The 27,847-nt window shown below is 45.6% G+C and overlaps 1 protein-coding gene across 7 annotated transcripts in view; it reads right to left on the reverse strand.

The window, feature by feature from the left end:
• The window catches only part of Nav2 (neuron navigator 2), a 379,713-nt gene that overhangs the window by 259,362 nt on the left and 92,504 nt on the right, over nt 1-27,847 (reverse strand). For all 7 annotated transcript variants that reach the window (XM_058576946.1, XM_058576948.1, XM_058576945.1 and 4 more), the window contains exon 2: nt 968-1,085. In XM_058576946.1, the coding sequence (XP_058432929.1) occupies nt 968-1,085 (118 nt within the window). The remainder of the gene's footprint in view (nt 1-967; nt 1,086-27,847) is intronic.

Genomic DNA, 27,847 nt, shown 5'->3' on the forward strand with positions numbered 1-27,847 from the left:
TACAGCGAAAGAAAACTAACACAGAGGGGAGAATAAAAAGCAGAGAAAGGGAAAGAGGAACAATGGCAGCTAGGCTCAGGACATCAACCTTGACGCAGCAGGGAAACTTCCTTGTCTCTGAGCAGCAGTGCCGGTCCCCACATTTCAGCCCAGGCAAGGTGTCTGTGTGTCCAGCTATGCTTTCCATGCACCCGAGCACAGCCACCACTGTGGAAGGCTCCTGCTCCCACTTGAAGGAAAAGCAGCTTTTCCACAACGACACATGCTAGTGGGGCCAGGGCTTCTGTCCTTTCCCTGTGACTTCTCCCTTAGCATCAGTCGGCTGCCAAGGCTGCCAGCGACAACAATCAGCCTAATGCTGTCTAATTGACCTCCCGCCTCCTCAGTCTGCTCTGAGCTCTCAGGCAGGACCACGGGGGCCTGAGATTCAAGGCAAAGCTGTCGCCAACATCCACCGCCTGCCTGCCCAGGAAGGACTCTCTCCTCCCAGCTCATGTCTGAGACGTTAAAAATTCCGTTTCTCAAGTTCCCTTCCCATCGTGTTAAAACCAGAACTGACCAACCAACCCTCTCTGGAGTTTTAGCCTTTGATTTCTCACACCTAATTACAGCTGGCAGGATTAAACCAGCCCCCTGTCAGGTTTATTGTTTTGTTTTTAATATTTCCAGAGTCATCCACACAAAAAGTACCATATACGAGAACCAGAAATGTAGCAGGAACAGGAAGAGAGCCCCGTCAACAACCTCTGGCCCTGGGCAATCTTCCTCTAAGAGGATCCAGGTGAGTTAGTTGTGTGTGCTCCTACAGGAACAGCAAGCTGGTCCCCACGCAACCAGGTCAATGGGTGGAATCAAATCAATCATAATTCGCGGGACTTCAGGTCCTACACTCCTTGGCCCAGGCAAGCCCTCCCGGCTGGCTCTGTGGTAATCATGGAAACCCAAGGATGAACGAACACGCTCTTACCCACGACCTGGATGACCTGGGCCAGGAGGACGCCATCGGTCACATCTTGCTGGAGATCCTTGATGAGACGTTTGTGGCCGGATTTGGCCAGATAATGATTGGCCCAGTCCGTGTAGATCTGCAAAAAAGCAGACAGGCAACTTGAGGAATCCAGTCAGAGCACATTGCAGGGTCTGAGGCAGCAGCTGGGCCACTGCTTGCTTGGGCGCAGCAGCCACCAGCATGCTGGCAGCTCTCGGGGCCAGCCTGCACCATTAAAATTCAGTGCATTGTGCCGACCAAGCATTCAGCTCACCACGGCTGGGCTGTCGCCTATTGAGAGATCTGCCATCAAGGCTTGGGGAAAAGCTAAAGAAAGCTTCAAAACATGCAGAGGCCTGAATGGGACAGGGGACAAGGAACTAAACAGTCTGCTCCAGACGGCTTTGAGAGGCTGTGGCTCTAAATACAAGCGAAGTCGCCCCCACCCCTTCTCATCTTTTTCTCTTCATGGAGAAAACGTATGGGGAGGTTACCACCCAATGGGCATCTTTTAACAGGCCCTTTCAGAGTAACGAGGGCTATTGAGTCAGCCCAGTTCTCAGGAGCCTGGGTCCCTTGTAAAGAAGCCAAGTACGAAAACACAGACCCTTCAATTACTCTGTATGAGTGGAGTTATTTGTGGCCTCACCATAATCTCAAATTTAATCAGTTTAATTTAAAAGCCAGGCATCGTTTTCACTGTTGGGATTCTGTGGACAAAACCCCAGCAAATTCCAACATCTTTAAACACAAGATCAGTGTGCGCAGCACCCTGGAAGGCAAAAGCTGGGTCACCCGTGGAGTCGGGAGAGCAGGCCCTGTAGGGGGTGCATCAGACCTGCTCTTCTTGGTCACAGAATCATCAGAGCAAAACAATATTTTCTCCAAGGCAGTCCAGCAAACACAAGAAAAGTCTCACCTGGAAACTTTCCCCCCAGCTAACAAAGCACAAAACAAAACAGCACCCATGATTTTGAGTGCTAAGTTCCATGTACAGATTGGGGAGCTCATAAAGGGAGGTAGGAGTATGCCTGCAGACAGATACTCTTGCACAGCCACACCTGTCCCAGTGACAAGAACAAATGACCTCTCAGACAACTGTCTCCCCCCTTAAGTGGTCATAAGCATATGAATCCATTTGATGTCTTCTCCACAATGATGAGATATTGCTTCTCCCTCCACCAGCTGGCCTGCTATGAGTATCCATGTGACTCACAGAGTAGCACAGAGTAGCAGACGCTTCAACTTTGCCCTTTTCTTTCCCGGTCTCCTTTCTTGCAAGGGTCATCTAACACAATGGGGTGCTGCCCTGAAGGCTCCTGGAATGGGGTCAGGAGCCAGGCCCTTCTAGGGACGCAGCACCTCTGACTACTCTACCTGGGTTCCAGGTCATAGTAAGTGGCAGAGCCAGGTTCAGCCCCTGGCTAACTTATTCTAGGATTCCTTAGATGTTCTGCATTTCTGCAACTTGGAGTCTCCTCTGCGTAGAAGGGTTCACAGGAAAGGTGGTTTTGTTCATTCCCTACTTTGTGGTTCTTTGTCTTTAAAAGGTCACAGGTCCCTTCCTGGAATCAAACCAGGTCCAAGAAGTAATGTGCTCCTGCAAAGCAACAGCACCCCACTGGTCCGTATAACTTGGGAGATAATCATAGTTTATAAGTTTATTAAAATATAAACACAAAGCTGGGCAGAGTAGCTCACACCTGTAATCCCAGCAACTCAGGAGGCTGAGGCAAGAGGATCACAAGTTCAAGGCCAGCCTCTGCACTTTAGCAAGACCCTGTCTCAAAAACAAACAAACAAAAAACTGGGGATGTAGCTCAGTGGTAAAGCACCCCTGGGTTCAATCCCCAATACACCCCCCTACTAAACATAGGCTCAACCTTTATTCAATTATGCTCTTACTGAAAGAATTACAATAAAAAAATCAAAACCCAAACCTTGTTATCTGAATGTCCTCGGTAAGTCCCCAACTTTTATGGACTTCAGTTTATTCACCTGTAAAACAGGCATCCTTGTGGCAGTGGAGACCCAGTGAGTGACCATATGGAAGCCCCTAGCCTGACCCGCTGGGACTCAGTAAGTAGAGGCAGTGGAGGAAGGTGGCAGAGGAGGACCCTGGACTTGCTCTGAATCTTAGCTGCTGTGCTCCTGTCACCTTTGTGCCCTTTGGCTTACCTCGTCCTCATTTGCAAGATTTTGACGGCAGCGCCTACCATCAGTGGGCTGCTATGAAGATGAAATGAGATATATAGGCAAGGACTCAGAATTTGCCACATGCTGAAATACAGTCAATAAGTAAGTGAATATTCAAATTTTTACAACCAGCACCATAAAATGGGCCACAACAAAACAGACCACAGCCTCTACCCTGAACCTCCAGGACACATGCGATCTGGAATTTCTTCTCCTACTCACAGCAAAGTTTCTAGAGTTTGGAATACTCCCCATCTGGAACTATAAAATATGGCAGAGTGTAAAAGAAGAGCAGAGCCAAAGCCACAGGGCAAGCCTTTCTTGCGAGCCAGGAAGGGAGGCACTCTTTCTCCTCTCTCAAACTCCAGAGGAGTCTTACCACCCAATGGCAGGGACCAAGAGGACAAGCCAAAGGCTAAAGTCATGTGCACCAAGAGCATAGCCCAGTGAGAAGCGGAGCTCGGCAAGGACATGCTGAGCACCCCAGGCCAAGGCCCAGTGCTAATCCCTTCCTAGGTGATTAAGGGTCTTTGAGATAGACATGCTGCCTCTACAAGCAGCCCTCCATGTGAGCTTGCACAGTCCAGCTGGGACGGTGAAGCCAACTTCTTTCAACAAGTACACCCAGACTTATGTGCACACGTGCTCGTGCACACACACACACACACAATGTGCAGCCATGCACAGGCCATGCAGGTGTCAGGTACAGAGAGAACATTTAAAGGCTAGAGTAGATGGAAATGGCTCAGCCCAAGTGACTTTAGCCTTTTCCAAAACAAGAATTCCTGTCTCAGCTGTAATCTAGCTAAACACTCCTGCCAAATTCATCTTCTCCGAGCTCAGAGCTAATCTAATTGCCTGCTCAAACAATCCTCAATGGCTCCCCACCACCCCCTGAATTAAAGGCAAACTTGTTACACTGGCCTCCATCCACTCCTCACTGAATGCACCCAACCCTTGCAGGGGAGACAGTGGGTACAGAAGATAAGAACAGTCTTTGGAATATGACCAAGTTCAGTTGGTCCTTGGCCCTGGGCAAATTCATTTGTAATAGTCTTTCTGTTCCTTACTCTCATCCTCCATAAATTGGGGATTACAACAAATCTATTACTAGGTAGGGGCTGTCAAACTGTGGGCTGGGCTAATGCCAGCTGACCACCTGTTTGTGTAAACAAAGTTCCACATGACACATCCACATCCACTTGTGGTGTCCGGCTGCTTGCATGCTACCAGAGCAAGGTAGAGCAGCTCTGAAAGAAAGATCTTTGGCCCACAAAACCTCATATACTTAGTATACAACTCTTCCCAGAAAAAGTCTGCCTGCCCATGTTCTAAGGACAAGATAAGATAACATGTCTATACATCCCAGATGCACAGCAGTAGTAATTGTGATTACCCTTAGAAAAATGGGTCAACCTCACCCTTCCCTGTCTCTGAACCGCAGTTACTCTCTCCACCAGAGTGTCCCGCCTGGGGCTGCCCTTGGGGTTCTACTCCAATGCCTGTCCCTCTATGAAGTCATCCTTAGTTCCCAGATCAAATCCTTGATTGCATATGATGTGGAGCTTATGGAGAACTCGGATTTTGGCACCAACTTCTTACTCCCACCACCAGAGGTGAGCATCAGACCTGCCTCGCCCACCTCTGCAGAGCCTGGCAGAACCTCCCAGGGAAGCTGGTGTGTGGCAGGAGGGTAGCAAGTGGCTACCAAGATGAGCTGAACAAGGAGCAAAAGGGTAAATCTTGGGAAATTGATTACATATGAGACTTAAATAATGTGAGCTCTCAGTGAATCCTTAATCCAGAAACTCTTTATTGATTAAAAAGAGGAGGGAGCAAGGAAAATAAACTACATAGCTCAAGCTCATTAATCAGGACTCATCCAACAAGAGTCATTGATTATGGAGTTTCCCCTGCCCTCCCCCACCCTAACTCTCGACTTTTTGAAAGGTTGAACCAGAAGAAAACACCTAGTTTTATTTGTAAACCAGTTTTCATGAGCCATGGACATGGGACTCAGGCAGAGATAAACTCAGCCCCAGCTTCTTTACTTCTCTTTTGGTAGCTCATGCAAGGAAAAGCATTCCTCCAAAGGGCCCCCTTAGTTTTTCCAGCACAAATGGAGCAATGCACGTTTGAAAGATTTTTAGTGAGGGCTAACACTTTTAGCAGGGCCTCCTTTCTAAGTCTCTATTCAGAAGGAATTTCTGCAAAGTCTCTCATTCTCCCCAGTTATACGGACCAGTGGGGTGCTATTGCTTTGCAGGGGCACATTGCTTCTTGGACCTGGTTTGATCCCAGGATGGGACCTGTGACCTTTTAAGGACAAAGAGCCACAGAGTAGGAAAGAACAAAACCACCATTCCTACTCCCAACCTCAATTCACCAAACCACACCCAGGAGAAAGGCTCCAGAATCTAATGCCCAAGCAGGAGTGTCCTCCAATGCAGCTGACTTCAGGGTCCACCCCTGAAGCTCACTGACTCTCCTCTCTGCAGACCAGAAGAGACTGGTCTACCCAGAAGAGACTCCAAGTTGCAGAAATGCTCTGTGAGAGAGAGAGAGAGAGAAGCTGCCGTCAAAGGCTTGGAAAGCTAACAGGGGGAGGAAGGCAAAGGCAGCAGAATAGTGAATTCATCTGCATTCACTTTTTTCTCCCTGACAAGATGTCAAGCAAAGCCCCATTTGTTTGCTTATCACTCCACATCATTCTCTGTCAAATGGGCTGCAATCCAAAAGGGAAAACATGACAGATCAGTCATAGAAAAGAACCTGATCACCAGTTATAACAAAAATGGATGATAACTGCACTGTGTTAAAACAACGTTAGCAAACAATGTTGCTAAATGTATACTACAATTAGCCCTTGAATGAAGGAGGGTGGCACTCCAAATCCGGAACCCAAAATATGCCACAAAATAACTGCACCAGAAGCACTAGAGTGAAGTCAGAGCAATCACACTAGAAACCCAGACTGGCATCTAGCCAAGCCGATGGACCCAGGAGGCAGGTGGCAAGGGGACAGCAGTCCCAAGAGAAACAGAGCAAAAGGCACCTCATAGAAGGAAATGCCAATGTGGAGCCTGGAGATTAAAGCCAACGGCACCTGAGGCCGTTTCCAGGGTATTCCTTTGTAAAGGGAATGCTATTGCTTGGCCTCTGTTCAACAGGCCTCACTCCAGATTTTGGTCACATCATCAAGATAACATTGTTTCCATAACTGAGCAGTATGCAGTTAAATGGCTTAAGTCTGATTACTCTGTATTAAAAAAAAAAAAAGATTGCAACAATAGCAGATATAATATCCTCCCTGTCCTTGGCTACCACAAAGAATGTCACTGCTGACTCAAGTGTTTATAATTTTAAGAAAACCAAAATGCACATTTGGGTAAGTCTGGTGACACATTTATTCTGCATCCTTAGCATCTAGCAAGGCATGTGGTATTCACACTAAGGGTGGCACCATGTATCTCCATCACCTTTTAATTGCATGGGGTCAGTGGGGGGCTGAAATTAGCTGGTGGCTTCTTCCTACTCACCCCACCCATCAGAGTCTAATATATCCTCCTGTCAATAGCCCCTGCCTTGGGATTGAAAATCACTTGCCTTATTCTAGCCAAATGGATGAAATGGCATCCCCAGCCCCATACATGGGTGAAATAAGTAGAACAGAGAGAAGCAAATGTTTGCTCAGCACTGCACAGTACAATGGGGACTGGCCTGAAAACTGGTTCTGCTTCTCAGAAGAAGAGTCCGGTTCAGTGTCCTCAGAGCATCCCACAGGCCCAACCTTGAGGACACTGACCCCTCTCCATCCCCACCTTTGTCACCCAATGTATCACTTGGGGCATTTGTGGCCTTTCAGCAGCTACAGTTATCACGAAGGCAAATGCTTGCAATCTCAGGTGCTGGAGAGGACCCTGGTGCTTGCTTTGCCTTACCAGCTTGGTGACCCTTGGTGTGTCATTTCTCCTCTGAGCTTCACTGTCACTCAGTTATACAGCTGTCTTATTCACTAAATTAGATCACGTGTTGTTTTTCACGGAGCATTCAACACAAAGTATTTATTAAATAAATAGCTCTTGGTGGGCACAGTGGTGCACACCTATAATCCCAGCTGCCTTGGAGACTGAGGATAGCAGGAGGATAGCCAAGTTCTAGGTTAGCCTGCGCAACTTAGTGAGACCTATTTCAAAATAACAAGGACTAGGGATGAAGCTCAGTGGTAGAGCATCTGCCTAGCATGTGTGAGGCCCTGGATTCAATCCCTGTATCACACACACACACACAAAAGCAAGTATTATTCTAGCAAGAACCTCAGGTAAACACACAGGATTTCGTGTACCCTCGGTGCTGCTTTCAGTAGGGAAGGCTTTTCTGCTTTCATGAGACCACTAGAAAGTTGGGCTTCTGGAGCACTGAGATGTGACTGGATTTGGCACTCCTCACCTGAGCACCTGGACACTCCTGCTAGCCCTTGCTCTTGAGGTACACTTTGTAAAATGGTCAGCCTGAACCACTGTATTAATCCATGTTTAGACCAGCAGGGGTACGGTAGGGAGGAGCCAACGCTGGTTTCCTTCCTCTTCATCTGCAGTAACTTTCTTGCCTTCAAAACCACCAAACATTCTTACACCCGGATACCCACCCACATGCCTGCCTTTGTTACAGTGATACCTACACAAACAGACACAAAGCCAATGGCTAGCATGGCTTTGCTTATCCGCAGTCTGGATTTCCATCCTTCTCCACACGCTGGTGCCATCCTAACTCCTATTTTACCTTTGCACATAGGGTGAGTTGCTTAGAGCTTCATCTACCTGACCTACCTGACCTTGGGCACCTACCTGACCTTGGTGAGGTTCTTGCTTCTTTCTTATGTACATAACTACCAAATGCCCTTCTATAGTCAGATTTAGTTTTCCAATATGTCTCATCCACTTCCTAGCAAAAACATCGTGGGCAAGTTAAACTATCTGAGCCTCAATTTCTTCTGCTGTAAAATGAATCAACTACCTATTCAGGTTACTGTGAGACTGAAATGAGATCAACCAATCCCTGGCACCTACTAAGGGCTGAGTGTGTTAGCTATGACTTTAATTACACAAAGATGCTGAGATATCATGTGAACATTCTGCATGAATTCCATTAGTCCCCAACTTGCCTGTGAGGAAGGTATCATTTTCCCATTTTACAGATGAGGAAACTGAGGCACTAAGAAGTTAAAAGGGACTTTTTCAGTGAGCGGACAGGGTTTGACAATAGTGGCTCTGGCTCCTAATGATTCAATGTTACTACAGAGGGGCCACACAGAATTTCCTAGCCAAGGAGGGTCAAGTGCCATGGCAGTGTGGGAAAAGGAGCAAGAGAAAGAAAGGCTTATTGCACAACAGTCATCCCAGTGTCTCCTGTCCCTGGGAACAGAACTGGCCGCTTGTCACTCTGGACTAACAGACCCAAGAGGGGACCTGACACTTCCCCATGTTGCCAAAGCACAAAGCAAACAATTTCACAACAGTGTTGGGATAGCAAAAATAAAAATGCCAATGTAACACAAGTTATCAGTGCAGGGTTGTATTCAGGGAAATGCTCAGGGGTAAAGTCCCCTGTTCTTCCAGTTTGCCACAGGGCCAGGCTGGCCTGGGACCCCATGCAGTAGCAATGCCAGGGTATTGCCTGGGAATAGCTATACAATAGTGGCATTGTCTGTGAATGAGTTGCAGGTGGGAGTGCAAGGCAACTCCAGAGGTTTTGAAATATTGTCTTCCAAAAAACCAGGTTGGTGAATGTACTGGGAGGGTCTGGTGATCTTAAGGATAAGGGCGTGAGTGCCTGCTTCCGCCACACCTCTGGCTAAGCCACATTCACTGTCTAGTCTTGGATCTTCTCCTCTTGGGCTTGGCTTTCCTGGGACATAAAACACCCTGCACCACACTTTACAGGATACAAAGTACTTTCACATCCTCCCTGTCCACATCCTCCCCTACCTATGTGACCACTACCACCTATGTGCTGGGGGAACGCGCAGCTGTGGGATCTGCTGGGTGCTCTCTGGCTGTCATCTCCTCTATAATCTCTCCCCACAGCAGTAACAGCTCCAAATGACAGGGATGCTTGTCTGTTTTGCTCACTGCATTTTTCTGAATATCTAGAACACTGCCCGGCACATAGTAGGTGCTCACTAACAATCACTGAATAAGTGAAGATACACATTTTACATACTGAAAAACAGGCTCTAAACGGTCAAATGTGTGGCCAGCGTTGCACAGCTAACAGGAAGTTGACCCAGGTCCCAACAGCAGGCAGAATGTTTCTCCATTTGACAATAGTGGCTTACTTATAGGATCCACTTGTTTGTAGATGTTAAAAATGCTACTTTAAAAAATAGGGGTGGGGGCACGCCTGTAATAACAGCTGTTACAGAGATTGAGGCAGGAGGATCACAAGGCTTCCTGGAAAATGGAATGAGGTCAAGCATGGATGAAGACTGGAATTCTTACTGGTCATTTCAGAATAAAACTGGGTCCCTTTCCAACCTTAGGATCCAGGTCTGAACAACTTTTCACACAGTATCTGGTGGCTTCAAGAAAGCCAGCATCAGAGCTCCACACAAAATTGCTCAAGCCTCTTCTCTCCTCCCTTCCTGCACTCATTCCTTACTAATCAGACCATTCCTCCATTGCTAAGGGTGGGAACAGGCCCCAGCAGGTGGGGGAGGCCCTGCTGAGCACACTGACAGCAGCCCTAGTGCAGCAGCCAAGAAGGTGCTGCACCTGGAGGGTGCAGACAATAGAGGAGACAGGCTTCCTTGGGTCTGGTCACAAACTCATCATGTAGCCTCCACCTGTTCCTCCAAACCTTCACAGCTCCCTCATCTGCAGACTGCAGGCAGAGATGCCCCAATTGTGCCTCTTGGTCACCCTCATTCATTTAAATGCCTCCAACTTTAGGCTTTCTAGACACAGCCCCCGTGACTTTAGGCCCCACCATCCCCAGACAAGACCTTAGCATTTTGGGTGACCTCTGACAGGTTGTTTAACCTCTCTGAGTCTTGGTTTCCTCTTCAAAGGAATTGTTGAGTAGATGGAGAGATTAGATCTCAAGGACTCCACACCTGTTTGGGCAAAAAGGATGCCAAGGTTTTGTGACCTTAGGCAACCACCACCCTCTAAGCCTCAGCTTCCACACCCACAGAATGGGATAATAATCTACTCTCTATGGTGAGAATCAAAGGTTCATAAAATGTGTAGCACAGTGCCTGGCACATAGGTGGTACCTGGAAGTGTCTCCTTTCCTGGGTTTCCATCATCTCCAGGTACCCAGTCCACAAATTCCATCATGCCCATCAGCCTCTCCCACCCTAGTTCCCTCAGCTGGCAGGTGACCCAGTCTGCCTCCACCCCTCTACTTGGCAGAATGCTCCCTTCTCCTAGAAACTCATCCTGACTGCCAGGCCTCTCTCTCCTTTCTCTAAAATCCAGCACACAATTAAAATAAGCCTAAGGAGACTCCTCTACTTCCCCCTCCTCCAAATGCCTATTCCATATGGTAAGGTCGAAGGTCAGTCCCTGAAAAGCCATTCCCAGACTGCTTGGCACACAGAATTATTTGCTCCTTCCTTTTGCCTCTAGCATGTGTCTTATAGGATCCACTTGTTTGTGGATGTTAAAATGCTACTATGGCTGTTGCAACTGTTCACACTGTCCATCATGAGGAACTTCCCCACAGTACAGAACAAGTTTCCTGTGCCATTGAAACACCAGCACACCTGACTCACGATGGGGGCTCCATAAAGAAGCGCTCAGTGACTTGCTGATGGGTAAGTGGGTGGGTAGATGGACGGATGGAAGGAAATGGCACGGAGGAAGGGAAGGAGCCAAGGATGGAGAGAGGCAGACCCAGCAAAACAGACTGGTGAATGCTCAGATGGATGGACATATGGATGATTGGTGGAACAAAAGACGGATGAACGATTAAATGAGAATCAGTTGGATGAGCAGACAAAAGGACGGATGGGGGAGATAAATGACTCTGTTCCCTCTTGCTGCCTAGATCACACAGTCCATGAAATCAAGATGATATTTCGTGTATCTTTTAGCAAAAGGCACAGAACTGGTAAGGAACAGTTTGCTCAGAGGCAGTTTTCAGCAGCATACTTATAGGATCCACTTGTTTGTGGATGTTAAAATGCTACTTTAAAAAATAGAGGTGGGGGGGGCACGCCTGTAATCCCAGCTGCTCTAGAGATTGAGGCAGGAGGATCACAAGTCTGAATCCAGCTTCAGTAACTTAGTGTAACCCTGCCTTAAAAAAAAAAAAAAAGGACTGGGAAAATAGCAGTGACAGAGCACTCCTGGGTTCAATCCCCAGTACCTCTCCTCCCTGCAAAAATCCCACAAACACACATACAGTAGTGTGCCAGAGCAGGCGTGTACTGGTTCAGCACAGTTGACTGTAAAATGCTCAGGAAATTCAGGAGCTGGCTAACTAGCAATTATATTAAAGTTAAATTATTTAAACTTCCAATTAAGTTACATTTTTAAAGTTGGTAATAAATACTCAAAATTCCTCACTTTTATTACATCTTACTGTGCCTGTGCTCTTGAGGTTATTTGCATCTATTATGCCTGTACTAAGGCACATCTACCAACTACTGCACATCTTCCCAGCTCCCCATTCAAGGGTGGCCCTTTGGTAGACAGAAATCAGGCTTTCCTGGCTTTCCCTTGGTAGGCGGATTTACGCCATGGAAATGGACAAGTGCAACCTACCAGGCTTTTTTCTTTTTTAAAAATATTTTTTTAGTTGTTGATAGACCTTTATTTATTTTTTAAATTTATTTACACAGGGTGCTGAGAATCAAACCCAGTGCCTCACACGTGCCAGCCCCAGCCCCAGGCTTTTTTTCTTGAAGATTCTGGTGTTGAACTTCACTGAGTCAGCTCCCTCCCCCTCCACAAGGAGATCTGTTTTGTGTAGTGATTGGTATAAGCATGCAAATTTAGGAAGGCAAGACTGAGTTAAAATGCTTTGCATGAGAAAAAGGGAATTCAGGGAGGCTGGGAGGAGCCAGCAAAACTGGGAAGCAGAGAGGCTGTGTTGGTGGTGGGAACAGGTAGAGAGGGGCATTCCTTGAAGTTGTGTCAATATAAACTGTCCACCATGGAAATCTTATATAAAATCTACATCTTGCTTGCTTTCTAGGGTAAGTGGAAACTTTCTCAGAAATCACAAGAGGTGCTAAGTTCTGCTTGCAAGTGGGTTAAAGGACAGGAGAGAGTGAGCCAGAGCCATGGTTAAGTTACTACCAGTTATGACAGTGACAGGGCTCATTCCCAGGGCCAAGTGGGTGGATGGTAAGCTCACAAGATCCCTTTGAAGCAACATCTGCAAAGGGTACTTTTTGCAGGGCACTTGCTGGAGGAATGCTGGCTGCAAGGCCCTCTGGGTGGCCTCATCCCTCCTTTGCACAGGTCTCCCTACCTGCCCCTCACCCCCACTCCTCCACCAACCCACCCTGCTCAGGTGCTCTTCCTTCCCAGCTGCCAGCTCTGGCCCTGTCTCTGCCTGACCCGGGTGATGCAAACTCACCTGACCCACGTTCCATTCCATCAGGGCTGGGAGCTCCAAGGAGGCACACAGCTCTGGCAGGGAATGGTGAGTAACAGTTCCCCGCCAGCATTTACATTTCCAGCCTGCTTCCAAGCTAGATCGCCGGGAGGTTGAGGGAGGAAATGCAATCACTCTGGGAGGCGGGTGTTTTTTGGTTTTGTTTCGTTTTAAATGGCAAAAGGGCTTTGTTAAGTTTTTCCTTCTTTTTTTTTTTAAGGGCCACTCAGATCACTCAGGTGAATGACTAAATAAGTGTACAGAACCAATTAAAACTCCCAACATCCAATGCAAACTGTGTGCCTACATAGTGATTATTTATAGATGCATCTCACCCAAGAAACCTGAGCAGCTGCTGGCAGTTTAAGGACTTCCCCTGGAGTACAGGGGAAAGGTTTCTATAAAGACTGCAAAGGCAGTTTGATAAGAGAAGCAGATCCAGAGAGGACTCAAAGACAGTCCCTTCTTCTATGAGGGGCTGTGACTGAAGGTGCAGCCAGAGCAAGGTGTTAGGGTCCTCCTCTGGTTTCACCTAGAGAAAGAGGAGTTGGAAAGCTTAGGACCCTGGAATGAATATATATATATATATAAATGATGTGCCAATCAGAAATCAAGAACCATAAGGCATTAGCCTTGAGTTGGTCAACTACAAAATATTTAAACCCCCAAAGCATTTGATTAGGTGAGCAAATACTCTGTGTTAAAGTTATTCTATAAAACATAAACAACACACACTTCCCTAAATTGTGTGTGAGTAACAAGAAGAAAATGACACTTCATGGTTATATGCAGCAAGTGAAGTCAGATCTGGGATCAAATCCTGGCTTCAACCTCTTATTCCATCCAACTCCAGGCAAGTCATGTACTCTCGGGGAGCTCCATGTCTCCATCTGTGCCATGGCAGTAACGACAACCGCTGGTGTGGAAACTCAGGTTTAGGACAAAACGAGAACAAAATTTGAAGCACCTGCGAGTGCCCAGCACAGTACTTGGTGAAGGCTGAGGCCTATCAGGCAGGCACAGCGTGCCACATCCCAGTGGGCAGAGAGGCTCCAGACCTGGCAGAGACATTGCTGTGGCGTTTGTGGCAAAGTTGTGTGGCAAAGGCTTTAAAAAAAACTCTGACTGCGGACGGTTCCCAGCAGTGGTTGGCGCTGTCCTGCCCCTGGACCGCACTTCCCTCTCCTGCCCCATTTGGGAGCCTCATTCCTTTCTCGGCAACTCCACAGCCAAGAGACTTGGCCACAGTGAAAGTGACCGTTATGCCCCGGGGCCCTTCTCCAGCCCAGATGTCAGAGCTCCCAAGCTTGGGGGCATCTTGGTTATTTTGCGTTTTGTATTTTTGTAATAGGATTTTACTAAGAAGACTTCCAGATACCAAGCTGGTACCCAGGAAAGAAGCGGTGTCTCACCTCCCCAGGGAACAACATGGCCCGGAGCACAAAAGAACGATTCGCACAAAGATACTATTTATTCTACAAAGTCCTGGAAGAAAGCCCTGATTGATTCATCTCAAGAAGAAGAATAAAGTCCTAACAACAACAAAAGTGGTTGCCTCCCATATGAGAGCTCACAATTTATAAAGTTCTTTTACAAACACAATCCAATCTGAGCCTCACCACCATCCAGGGAAACAGGGCAGAGGCCCATGTCCTCCCCATTTCATAGGCGAGGCAAGGGCAGATCAGTCAGATAAAGACCAGCATCAGTCCTACAGGCCAGTTAATTCCAACACAGTTACTTTATGTCACCCTTCATGTCACAAGGTAGTTACAAAGAGCAAGTTATAGCACAATACTGAAGGGACTCTCCAGTTCCTGAGGGGAGTCTGAATTCTGTGTCTCCCTAGCCAGGTTCAGTAGGGGATGGAAATCCCCATGCAGACGTGCAAAATGTGTTCATCAAAGCTCAGAACCACATACCAGAGCTGCCTCTTTCTGAAATGTCTATTTTTAACATCCTACCTCAAAAGAAATCCCCTCCACAGGGCAATGAGCCTAGACCCCAGGAGTTTAAAAAAAAACCAAAGACATCCCCCATTAATCATGCTCTACCTGAGGAGTATTAGAAATCTAAAGCGATGGTGACCTGTGTTCAATACCCCGCTAGCCTCACACCTTTAATAGGATAGAGGTAGCAAAAGAACACAAACCAGAGGACTCTACAGAGTGGCCCATGTGGAGAATGTCCTCAAAACTGTGTCAAAGCTATCTTCGTGAGGGGAATTTTTCTCCCATCATTCGGACCCACATCATCCATATCCTTTTTCATAAAGAGCAACACAGAATATCTGCTCTGTAAGCAAGTACTTTAGAGGTTTAAACGTTTTATACTTGTCACTGAGAGATCAATTATATAGTTATCAATCAGCAAGTGGGAGCAGATTGGTCCTCCTAGAGCTGGAGGCCCTGCCACACTGCCTTCTGATGGGAATGCTATTGAGAGGCTGGGCTAGACATTTGTATGGCGGTGATGGGGGCGTGGGGAGCTACATCATTTTTGTAAGAAGACTAGCCTTAAAAAGTCCTTTAAAACTGTGGCTTTCTGCCCACTCAAAACATATCAAAGTGAACAACCTCATTATCAAACCAGTGTGCCACCCCACTAAGCACCAAGACTGCCACTAGCCCTGGGTGACATGCATAATCTGAAAGCTAAGCAAGCTTATGGTAAGAAAAGTGCACCTTGCCTTTTTGCTCTGTGAACGAGAACTCCCCCACGGATCCTCCATAGCTAGCGGGAAACCACGGAGGAGGCTGCCTTCCAACCTGAAAGATGCCATCAGGTTGCCCTGGCCAGAGGAAGGAAAGGGCTATGGTGCCCTGCCTGGGACATTCCACAGCCTCACTGCACAGGAAATCTCTTCCAGTTGCCTCCAAACAAATCCTTCCTGCAACTGAAGCCCTCCCGGAGAATCCCTGACATCTCCTCCAACCTCACAGCAGTCCATCTCTCTCCCATTTGCACCTGCTGAGGTCCAATTAAGGAAATGACTGAAACCTGCCACACCTGTTGCCATCCATGACCCTCCTGACATGGCCTGGTCAGCTCCTCCATGGGTCTGTACAATTGTATTTTCTCAGGCCACCAACAATTATGGACAGAGAGAGCCTTCTCTACCTGCTCTAAAAATACAGCCTTCAGCCCTTCACCCCACGAGGATGCAGGGACCAAAAAGCAACTGAGAAGTGATAGTTTGCTCAGCAAATTGTTCTGCTGAGGAAAAGACCTGTTTGGAGGGCTTGTGGTCCCACCCAGCATAGAAAATGAGTGGGAACTGTCTCTAAACACAAGCCCAATGCAAACAAACTTCATCGCTTCATCGGCTCTCCCCAGGGTCCTGCCAACGCCTCCTCTCCCGCAGTTGCTTACCAATTTATAATGGTCACAGGAATCCCGACTTTGATCCCTGGCGGGAACCCATACATTGATGCTTATAGGCATGGCTCAACCCACAGCGTGGCGAGGTCCTCTGTAGTCAGCAGCCTGTGCCTTCTCTGGGGGTGTCTAGTTCAAAGCACTGCAGACGCGTGTGAAGCCTCAAAGGTTAATTTTAGCTGAAGTCACGCACCCGCTGTGGTCAGATTTTCTTACACAGGCCACCTCCTGAATAGCGGCAGCTTATGTTACCCCAACCCACAGGGCGGCCCTCTGGCCCCCTGCCCTGACTCCAGACTGCTGGGATTCCTGCATCTCCATCGCCCCCACCAGATTCTCTTCGGCCTCCAAAATAATCTGACTTTCGGTGCTTACGTTTTCATGACACACTCAGGGGCAATAAATCCTGGTTTCTTTGGCGGCCCCAGACAAACAAACCTGCAGAGTCAATGGCTGCCCCTGGCCTATTCTTGGCAAAGGCTAGGCAAGGAAGCTCTAGGCTGTGAAACTTCACGTCAGCAGGGCAGTGGCTGCAGGGGCCACACAAGAGCTGGGACTTACAGCTTTCAAGTTTTCTTGTAGATTTGGGCAACCTTCCTTGGCACTCTCAGTTGCAGGGTGCCTCCACATGTCTCATCTTGTGCCTAATGCTCTGCAAAGGAAGGGTGACAGCGCCTGCCCTTATATTTCTCTCTACAGCCAGTGAAGGAGAGAGGAATCCGCATGTTTCAATCCAGGCCTCCTACAAAGTACAAGAGTGTGGGCCTCCATTCAGCTTTGATGAGATTTTTGAAAAGGCTATTAGGCATCAGCATGGGTGGTGGATTCCAGATTTAACAAGTGGACCAGTGCAGCCTTCAGGAGGAGAGTCATTAGAAGGGCCCCATGTCAGGCTTCACATGCTGTCAAACTCAAAGATAGGGGCCTGGCGGTTTACCCACCCATGTGCAAGAGTCCTCTGCTGAATGGAATGGGGATTTGCTCAAATTGCCTTTTGTCTTTTCCAGTGTGGACAGAACATAGAAAAGCTATGAGAAAAAATTAAACTCAGAGTAGCCAAATGTGATCTCCAAACAAATCTCACAACATTGCAGACAAAACTCGGGTATGCAGTGATTAAAACAGGCAGTGTGGCCAGGTCCAGAAACTGCTCCAATGAAGATGCACTGTGGTATCTGTGCCCCACCTTTGGTCTCTCATTCCTCTCCTGAGGCATCCTAGGCCTATCCTTTATAAGATTCAGAATACTTGTAATTATTTAATCATTCAGATACTTACTGAGCCCATACTGTGGCAGGTACTCTTCTGTTTAGAGGACTGACAGTAAAGAAGAAAGTGCTTTCATGAGGCTTTGTTCTGTTGAGGATGATGGGCAGGAGAGTGATAAAATGACAATGAACAACTAAGCAAACTAATATCAGACAATAATAAATGCTATGGACAAAATGTAATCCAGAAAGAATGACTGGTGTAGAGATACTCTGGTAAAGGAACCAAGAATAGCCTAAGTAGGTAACATTTGATTGAAGACCCAATTGATAAGCTAGGGACAACCACACAAAGACCAAGGGCTATGGTCCTTCTGGACCAGCAGCATTTGCATCTCTAGGGAACTTATCTGAAATGCAGGTTCTCAGGCCCTGCTCCAGACCTACTGAATTAGCAATTCAAAGGCAGAGCCCAGCAGCCTGAATATCCTCTGTTTGTGATTCTTAGGTACACAACAGTTCGAGAACTATGAAACTACAGGAAGAACATTCTGGATGGAGGATAAATAACACAAGTCTATTTTGTTCACCACTACAATCCCCAGTCGCTAGCCCAGGGCCTAACATGTAATAAGAACTCAATGAATTATTTATTTATTTATTTATTTATTTATTTATTTATTTATTTATTTGAGACAGGGTCTCACTAAGTTGGTTTGGGCCTACTAAATTGCTGAGGCTGGCTTTGAACTTACAATCCTCTTGCCTCAGCCTCAAGAGCTACTAGAATTACAGGCATGCACCACTGCTACTGTTTCAGTAAATATTTTTGACTGTCTGCCAGGCTTTAAGTTCTAATACCCTAAAGCCCAGATCAAAACTACCAAAATATAAAAACCACCAAAGTATTATCATCATAAAACTTCAGCAAAAGCTGAAAAACTTCCCCAAAAGGAAGAGAAGGTCATTTAGAATTCCAGGTGGCCAGTGGAAAGCTTTCTGCAGTATCAGAAACTGCCAGCTGCTAAGATCGACTCTTCCCAATCTAATAAAACTTGGCATCACAAAGTTGGCAATTAGATTTCCTGTAAAAGGCTAAATGCGGTAGCCTTCTGCTTCCTGATTCTGAAACTCAGTAAGAAAAGCATTAGTGTGTGGCAGCTGGGATAATCATTTAATTGATCTTTTCTACCCATAGAAGCCTCCCTTCCCTGCTCCAAACCCCTGACTTGTAAATCAATGTCACCTTCATTGTGAGCATGAAAGGGCAGGAAAAAACAATCCCCCTCCCCAAACCACATTGGAGTCAATTTCCTAATGGGGCCTGGGTGAGGCTCCAAATGGGTGCTGCCTTTTCTCCCCCCACATCTTCCTGGGCCACCCACACAGCTCCATCCAGACCAGTAGGAGCTCCAGGGATGTGCAAAGCAGCAAACACAAGGGGCTTCCTACAGCACAAACTTCTGAACAGAAAGTCATGGATTCTGATGTCAGCCCACCTAATTCAAAGTCCTAAACCAGATGATAATTTTATAAGCCACTAGAAAGGCATTTAGCATGAGGAAGGATACCATAAATCAGATATATATTTTCTCTTCCTTCTCATTATTTCTGTAATTCCACTCATTCATTCAACAAATATTTATTAAGTACCCATCCTTACTGGGGACAGCATGAAGTGCACAGCTGACACAAAGCTTATCGTCTTGAGGGAATGCAGATAATAATAAGACAAGGTTGTCAAATAAAGACATAAAAAGCTGTCAAAGGGCAATTGTGACAAATGCTATAATGGGAGAATTCCACCTGTACAGAACTTATTAAAATCAGATTCTCAGGCCCCAGATGAGCATTTCCATCAACCACAGGGCATGCATCCCGGGTGCCTTAAATAAGATTCACAGGTTGTTAGCGCTGTTGCTGTTGGAGTGGGAGGTTGCAGACAAACAAAGGGGAAGGCTAGAATGATCCCCATGATAATGGATTAGAACTGAAAATGTTACAGAAACTATAAACTAAAATTAAAAACTAAACCAGGGTGTACTTAATTAATATAAACTGTATGCTGCTCTTCATAGTATAGTGGTATAAATTAATGTTTACTAAATCTAGAATCAGTATTTATAGCTATGTGTACATGTGCAGGTTAGTATTACACACACAAATTTTGCTGTTCTGTGTGCTAAGAAGGTCCCAAAGCAATGGCATCCCAATAACAACAAGAAGATCTAGCTCTCAGGTTTTAACTTCTAATACATGCTTTAATAAAAGGAACCAGGACTCCTTGGAGAAATGGCTGATTCTTGGACTGAAGCAGGAAATTTTCAAGATAAACCTGGAACACACTGTAATGCCAAAAAGTAAGGATGTGTCCCCATACCAAGACACAATGATGGTGTGTGTCAAAGGGGCACAGAAGGCAAGTGAAAGAGCTCCCCGTGTTCAAAGCTTGCCATGTTCAAGACAATTTGAGCAACAAAATAGTGTTATATTACAAATGAAAGCATGGAACAAATATCCATGGATTTTTCTAATAGAAAGAAAAGACTAAATGAATGAATGAGAAAGAAAAACCTCTCATACAAGGAGAATTCCAAATCATTTTATGTATTCTGTTCTCAAGGTTAAGTATAGACTGCATAAAGTACAACATGAAAAAGAGGGAAAGTCACTTTACTATGCAGAAACCTGAGAAATTCTATCTTAACCAGGTGATCAAGATTAGCACTCTGTTGACAGGTAGCCATGACACCATGTGAGGACAAAGGCACTTCATCTCTGTTGGGTTCCTTTCCAGAACCCACAACCCCCATCTAATTATCAACATATCCCAATTGGGGGGCAGCAGCAGGTAAGGGGGAGTTAATCCTACCTGATACTCTTCAAAATGTGAAGGGTATCAAGAACAAGGGAAGTGAGAGATGCAAGAAAAGTCAAAGCCCAGGGGAGGCTAAGAAGACAAAATGACCAAGTCTAACGGTGGCTTCCCAGAAGAGATCTTGGAACAAGGAACATCAGATAGAAACGAAGGAAATCTGAACACAGTCTATGTTCTAATATCTGTTCATGAGTTGTCACAGCTATACTAATAGAAGTCGTGGGATATATGGCACTATTTTCTGTAGCATCTTCACAACTTTTCTGTAAAGTTAAATCTATTCTTGAATAAAAAGTTTATTTTTAGAAAAGAACGAATATGAAGCTCCACAGTTGAATCTGTGCAGTCAGCTTGGGAAGCCCAATTCTCCATCTCCCAGTGGACAAGGCGACAGAATGCTAGCCTGAGGCTGGATTTGAGGTCACAGAATTTCAGAAACTTTCAAGTGTGTGTATATACACAGAAACACACAAACTGTATACATGAGCATATGTAGATAAAGTTTATACCCCAGTTAGTATGTATAAGAAACTCTTCCTGCATGACTGAGTTTCCTAGAATGCTCATTAGTAACTGTTAGGGATAAAAGGACTCAACAAAAAAGAAGCCATTCAAAACTCCAGGTTTTGCTTTGATCCATTCAAAAAGGCCGTGAAAGAACTATTTGTGCCCAAAGAATAAGTATGGGGAATCTCCCCATTAACAACCCTGTGCCCTAACTCAAAAGATCCTATTTGTTCTTAAAGATTCTGCATTTGGTTCTTCTTTGCCTTTTAAAATGACTGAGGAATCAAAATGACTGAGGCTTCAAGCTTACCAGATCATAACTCCATGTAAGACACTGTAATTAACAACGTAAATTAGGAAATACCAAACCCCAAGGACTTCAGTAGAACAAAACTATCTCCAATTACATATTCAGTAGCCCATAATTTGAATTTGTTAAAGGGAAAAATATCTTTTATATAGCAATAGGTGGCAGCATTTCTGTTCACTGAGCCACATTGTATATAATTGTACTATTAATAGATGATTAAAAGGCAATTGTTTTTTAAGGTCCTACCATATCCTTGTCTTCCATTAAAGGCTAAACTCTTCCTATAAATCGCTTTTTCCAGAGATAACAAAATCACATCTCTTTTTTTTTTAATAAACAAAAGAAAGAATAATAAAGTGACAAATTAATTTCCCCAAATATAATAAAACTAATTTAATCATCTCATTCTGGCCATCTGCCTCAAGGATGCAAATTTAACTGCATTTTCTACTGCCTGATAACTTGCTTAATTCAGTTAGGCCTTATGACCTTTTGTGTTCAGTTCTCAATGGGACCTTCACCCTGGTGGCTTCTAGACAAGGAGCTGGTGGAGTCAGAGGAGTGTGGTCCCCATGGAGAGATGATGTGGCCCTTCTCCAGCTGTCTGTCCATCAGTGGGTGAAGTTTCAAGCAGGACAGCTAAGAGTACTTGAGTTCTGGCTGAACTGAACAGGGGACTGGGTACCACTGAGCACTTCCTATGTGCTGGGCACTATGCCATTTATATGCATTTGTCACATTTATCCTCACAGTCTTTGAGTTCACTTTATGATTAGTTCATTTTACTAAGGAGGAATCTGAAGCTCAGAAAGAGTAAAATTTTGCTTAAGGACCCATAACCAGGCATCAGTACAAATACCACTCCTAACAGCCATCAGCCACTGTGCAGACAATTCAGCACGGCAGAGTGGTTGCTTCTAAGACTTGACTTAAACTTGAGGCACCAAAACCACTGATATCACTTACCAAAGTAAAGGTGGGACTCAGGCGCAAAATGCAGAATTTCAAAAGAGTATGGGATAATGTCAAGACTTTCCCCATCCCATTGGATGAAGGATATAAAAAAGTGAATGTTTGGAGAGAGGAATTGTTGAGAGGAGGTTGTTGCTGGAGAACATTGTGCTGCCCTCACATCCTCTACCCACTCACTTAGTTGTGCTCTGGAAGCTGACTGCTGCCCTGGGAATCTGGAAGGAGAGAGAGAGGGGAATGCCAGATGGTTTCAAGGGTGGCACCAGGATACCATTACCCTCTGGCCTGCAGGCCCCACCACTGGGCAAGGGCACTGAGTGTCTCCTTGAAGAAGGTGTATACTAGGGTACATCTTGAGTCATACAAAGGAAGGCTCAAAGCACCTGGCAAAAGAAGGACCCAGTTTTTAGCTGGTCAGGACACAAGCTCAAGAAGGCACCATCCACGTAAGCATCTTTCTTCTCTACATAGCTTCCACAATGGAAGGATATTCTAATTTCTTCTTTAAGACTATCTCTACAAATTGTGGCGACCATGGAGATTCCATCAATGAGCAGAAAAGCCAGCGGCTGCTAAAGTCTTCATCCCACAGCAGGAAAACTGTGGGCCCAACATGCCGGTTACATGAGCAGGTACCATCAGGATCCCAGGGGAGCTTTTAAAACACACAGATGCCTAGGCCCACACTCAAAGAATATGAGTCAGTAGGTTTGGATGACCCAGACATCTACCTTTCCTTTCTTTCCAAAGTTCTCTAGAGGATTCTGATGCCCAGGCAGGCTTAGCTACCAAATTATACTCTATATAGAGACATTGATAATTCTGAAAGAAGGAAAAAGGGGTGTTTCAGTGGCACCCAAGTTATTTTTTAATCTTTAGAAAATCTATATTATAGCATGAGTTGGGTAGCATGGTTTGAGTATTCTCTACAGAGGAAGGTTTAAGCATTGCTATTTCCAATTCATCAAATTAGCAATATACTGTGCCATACAAAAATAATGAGATTATTAAAATAAATGTCCACACTTTCCCTAGAAACAAATCTCCACTTTAAGGTAAGATAATTGAGATTCAGAGACACAATTTGCCCAAAGTTCAGGGATTAGCAAGAAACAAGGCAGACATGCAACCAAGGTCTCCTGCTCTGGCAGACCAGATTCTCGATCACCATACTTTCCTCTAAGAAGCCACATTAAGGAGACAGATCAAGAGGTTCTACCCCACTAGCCCCAGGCCTGATCATGTTGCAAAGTTTAAGTTGAAGAAGTGCAAGTACTTGAGATGAAAGGGATCCAATGACAGCGGACGTGACTGATTCAGGACAATTTCCTACCCAGAACTTCGACGTCAAGGCCACTGAGAAACAGTTATCACTTACAATGTAATATCAGAAGTCAGGAAAGGAATATTTTTCAAGAGAAGTTCACTGGAGAATTCAGCCATCTATTAAATACACTAGGTTATAAAGCCAGAAGGATTCTTGCCTGACATTTTATTTATTTTCTTATAAGTGTACGGGAAGGAAACTCTATAAAGATGGAACACTGTGGCTACGAAAGCAAATTCAGCATGAATGAGCTTTTAAAAACTGCATGTTCAATCGACTACTTAACTCCAAATGACTGAACTGTCAGGGGACGAAATAAATAAATAAAAACCTCTGTAGTGACATTCCAGGTCCAGAAATCAGACATGCATGGTTTCATGGAAATTATCCAGGCTTTGATTTCAGGCAGAAGTTGGTCTGAATTCTGGCTCTTTTACTGAAGTACGAACCTGGTGACTCTAGGCAAGCAGTTTAACCTTTTGACCCTCAATGTTTTCCTCTGTGAAATGGAGATGTGCACCCTCTGGTTCAGGGGGACACTGTGGGGATGACAGGTCTCACAGGTAAAATCCCGGCAGCTGGACCACAGGAGTTCCTCAAGATTTCATGGCTCATCTCTTTGAAGAACATAGATGAACATGGTTAGAAATCTCAAATAAATAGAAAGAGACAGCCTGATAAGGAAAGGCAGCTCACAGCACATGAAATTTTAATGTCAGTGACAGCTCAGGTTTGGCCCTAGTCAATAGGAACCATAAATAGCTGTCACCTAATGGCCATGTCCTCTTGAAACTGGGTTATTCGTCTGAGTCCATCTCCCAGAGGACAGCTGCAAACACCATCAATACTGGCACTAGGCAGCAGCCTTATTTATAGCCAAGGGACAGATTCCAAAGATAGAAGAGGCCATGGAGGCTGAACCCCCATCTCCAAAGTCCCACATTCCTAGAGGACTGAGAGGTGACGCTGGAAAGTAGGTCTTCTGAGAAAGCCAGACAGTGGAAAAACTGTTCATTAAAGGGAGTGATGGGGAGAGGGGAAACTAAAAAATCAGGAGAGGCTTGAAAAGAAGCACACCATGAGAGAAGGAAATGTGGGAGGAGCTACATATGCGGGGCTTCAAGATCTCAGCATTGAGACTCTCCCAGCTCTCAGCTGACACTGAATCTTCCAAAAGTAGAAGCCAAGCTGGGTACCATGGCACAATGCAGGAGGATTTAAAGTTCAAAACCAGCCTCAGCAACTTAGTAAGACCCTGTCTCCAAATGAAATAAAACTGGGTGAGAATGTGGCTCAGTGGTTAAGCACCTCTGGGTTGAATCCCAAGCACCTCCAAAAAAAACAAGACCTGGGCTGGGATTGTGGCTCAGCAGTAGAGAACTCACCTAGCACATGTGAGGCGCTAGGTTCAATCCTCAGCACTACATAAAAATAAAAGTTAAAAAAAAAAAGGTATTGTGTCCAACTACAACTAAAAAAATAAAAATAAAAATAATTAAATAAATAAATAAGGTGGAAGACTTGTCAAAATCTGTCAATATGCATTCAGGTTCAAGTGAGGATCAGACAGAAAGTCTCCCCTTAGCCCCACTTGTCACTAAAGTATTTCATAGTACCTACAGAATCAAGTTCTAATTTGTTGACTTGACTTTCAAGAACTCTACTTAAGCAAGTGTCCCTGAGTTCCCAATCTTTGCCTTCACACCCCAATACAATTATTGGTAATTCCTCCTAGAGATATCTCTGCCAGCTCTGGGACTCTACTTCTGTGGCTGGTGTACACTGTGTCTTCACAAACTGGGATTCTGTGTATTTCTCAGAGTCCTGAGTTCAAATGCTACCACTTTCCTCAGAAATATTTCTTTGGGCTTTCCAGGCAATTACTTAAGTGTCCTGTCTTCTATTTTACTTGTTAAGGTCTCTGTGGACAGAATCCATGATTATTATCTTGATATTCCCTTGAAAGTTTAGTGTCAACTAAACTTTAGTGTTTACTAGCTAGATGGATAAATGAATAGATGAATGGATGGATGGAGGGAGGGAGGGAGGGAGGGAGAGACAAAAGGAAAGATGGACGGATTTGATAGATTACAAAGAAACCAAACAGGGAACACATTATCCATTCTGTCATTTGTCATCCAACACAGCTGGTAAATGGACTGTCCTGGCTATCACAATATTGTGATTAATAGAGTGCTCCTTCCCCAACACCATCCACAGATTCAACCACTGATAACTGACCTTCTCAGGACTGGAATAAAATCTACCTTACATTTCAAATGAACGAAGCAAGCCTGTCTTTTGTTGGTTAGTCACCAAGCATTTGGGTATGGGGCAAGATTCAGGGCTGGGAACCACCATTGCCTTTGCACCATGGGGTGTGACAGGGTCGGTTCACAGAATACTGACTCACAGACTCCGGGATAACTCGACACATGCTTGATGAAACCGTAATTGAAAATGAATAATCTTCCATACTCCCTTCTTCAATGAAACCTCCTAAGACTAGGATGAAGAGACATTGCATACCTTCAACCAGATGACTCTACAAATCAGCAGAGACATAAAGATATCAAACACACGCCTTAACTGCATGAGGTCTAGATCTTCCCATGTGGACCCCATAGGCACACTTGAATTCAGAAAGTCAGAAGTCAAGTCTTGAGAAAAACTATCCAGACACCATACAGTATACCACCTCACTCCATCTCATCCCTAATCCTAGTCTCCATGAGTTCTCCTGTACCCTTGCCAAATGCTCCTCGACAAATCCCACGTTTGTTGACCGTTTCCCAATTCAAAAAGCCACAATCAGGGTGAGGCAGAGGAAACACGCCAAACAAGTCAGGCTGCTGTTATTTTTAACCTGGCTCCTTCACTATGGCAGGTAGAAGAACTGGTTCTGTTGTTCACAGGGCTTTTCCACTGCAAAAGCAGGAAGGACAGTGAGGGGCTTCCTCAGCTTATGCATTTCCCTCTACCCAAAATGGATAATGTGTTCCCTCTTTGGTTTCTTTGTAAGCCATTCCCAGGAGGATCAGCCCAAGTATTCACCTGACAGGTCCCTGTGCCAGGCACTCTGCTCTATCTCAATTAACTAGCACCTCAGTGAAGCCTTGCAATATCCTATGAGGCAGGGGATACTGCTAATTTAACACGAGGACGCTGACAGTCTGGAGAGGTAAGTCACTTGCACACAGGATTCACGCCCACATCTGTCCTCATCATTGAAGCTCTGCTCCCACCACTGACTGCCACAGATGAACTGTAAGGCTGGAGCACTTTGCACTGCCAAAAGCTCTCTTGGCCTCTGCCCTGGTCCCAGACTGAGCACACATGGCAGCCTCTGCATACCCAGGGATCTCTACAAAAGCAGCCACTAAAGGGTGAGCTGATACTCTCCAGAGGAAGCAGCCCCCTGCCTATACTTCCAACGCAGGGCCAACACAGTCTGTGATCAGAGGCTCCATCTGAGCTAAACAGATGCACGGCGATTCCATTGTATAGTTTTGATATATAGCACCAGCACAATGTGCCCACCTGGGAATATTTTGGTGCCAAGAATGAACAGAAGGGAATGCACTGCAGAAATATTAACCTTGGCAATCTCCTGCCACAGTAAACCACTGGTTGAGTTTTAATGAAATTTTGTACAAGAGCAGAAACATCTGTATTGCTGGTAAAAATAAACCCCAGCCTGGAACATACAATCATCTTTGCATGAGGGCACAGCGACCCTGAAAAGGCACAGACAGGAGGCTGAGGCCTGTCTGTGTGATCAAAATAGCCAAGAGGAAGCCGCTGTGCAGTTCTTGTCTGTGCTCTCTAGTTAGGGCTAATGGCTTCTTGGGAACGAAAACATTCTAATGCTGTGCATCTGAAGCTTCCTAGAAGCCTGACTTGTATGGGACAACAAAGGTTCTGCAAATTGCCTGTCTCCACTGACTCTCTCTTGTCCCCGAAACCCATTCCCCAGGTGAATAAACATTGACGTACTGCTCTTAACTGAGACCAGCACAATGAGGCCCAGTAGCTTTATCACGCATCCTGAATTAGTCATCCAACCAAGCCAAAACTAGGAACACGGACATCATCTTACTTTAAAGATGAAACAATAAGGGGCCAGTCCACAGTTCACAGACCACAGGGGTTCAGGGGAGACCTCCCAGATACAGGCTCTGTTCCAGTGCAGCACCTTCCCCTAGGTGGTCTTTCCTATAAAACAAACAGCACAGGGCACCCCCTGAACCCAGGCCTAGGGAGTCCTGGAGGTCAAAAGTCCCCCCAAGACTTGGAGCCCACTCATCCTTGACAAGCAGATCCCTCATATGAGCCCCAGGCCACATATCCCCACACTCCCAGGGAAGAAATTCCCCATCCCTAAGAAAGTCATTTTCCACTCTTCTTAGAAAGGAAGCCATTTTCCACCCCCTCTTTTTCTGTTGAATTGAAATTTGGTCCCAGTTTGGTGAGG

This window comes from Marmota monax, unplaced genomic scaffold (genome assembly GCF_021218885.2).
Source record: "Marmota monax isolate L192 unplaced genomic scaffold, Marmota_monax_Labrador192_F-V1.1 WCK01_AAM20220418_F8-fsc00061, whole genome shotgun sequence".
In the NCBI taxonomy this organism is placed as follows: domain Eukaryota; kingdom Metazoa; phylum Chordata; class Mammalia; order Rodentia; family Sciuridae; genus Marmota; species Marmota monax.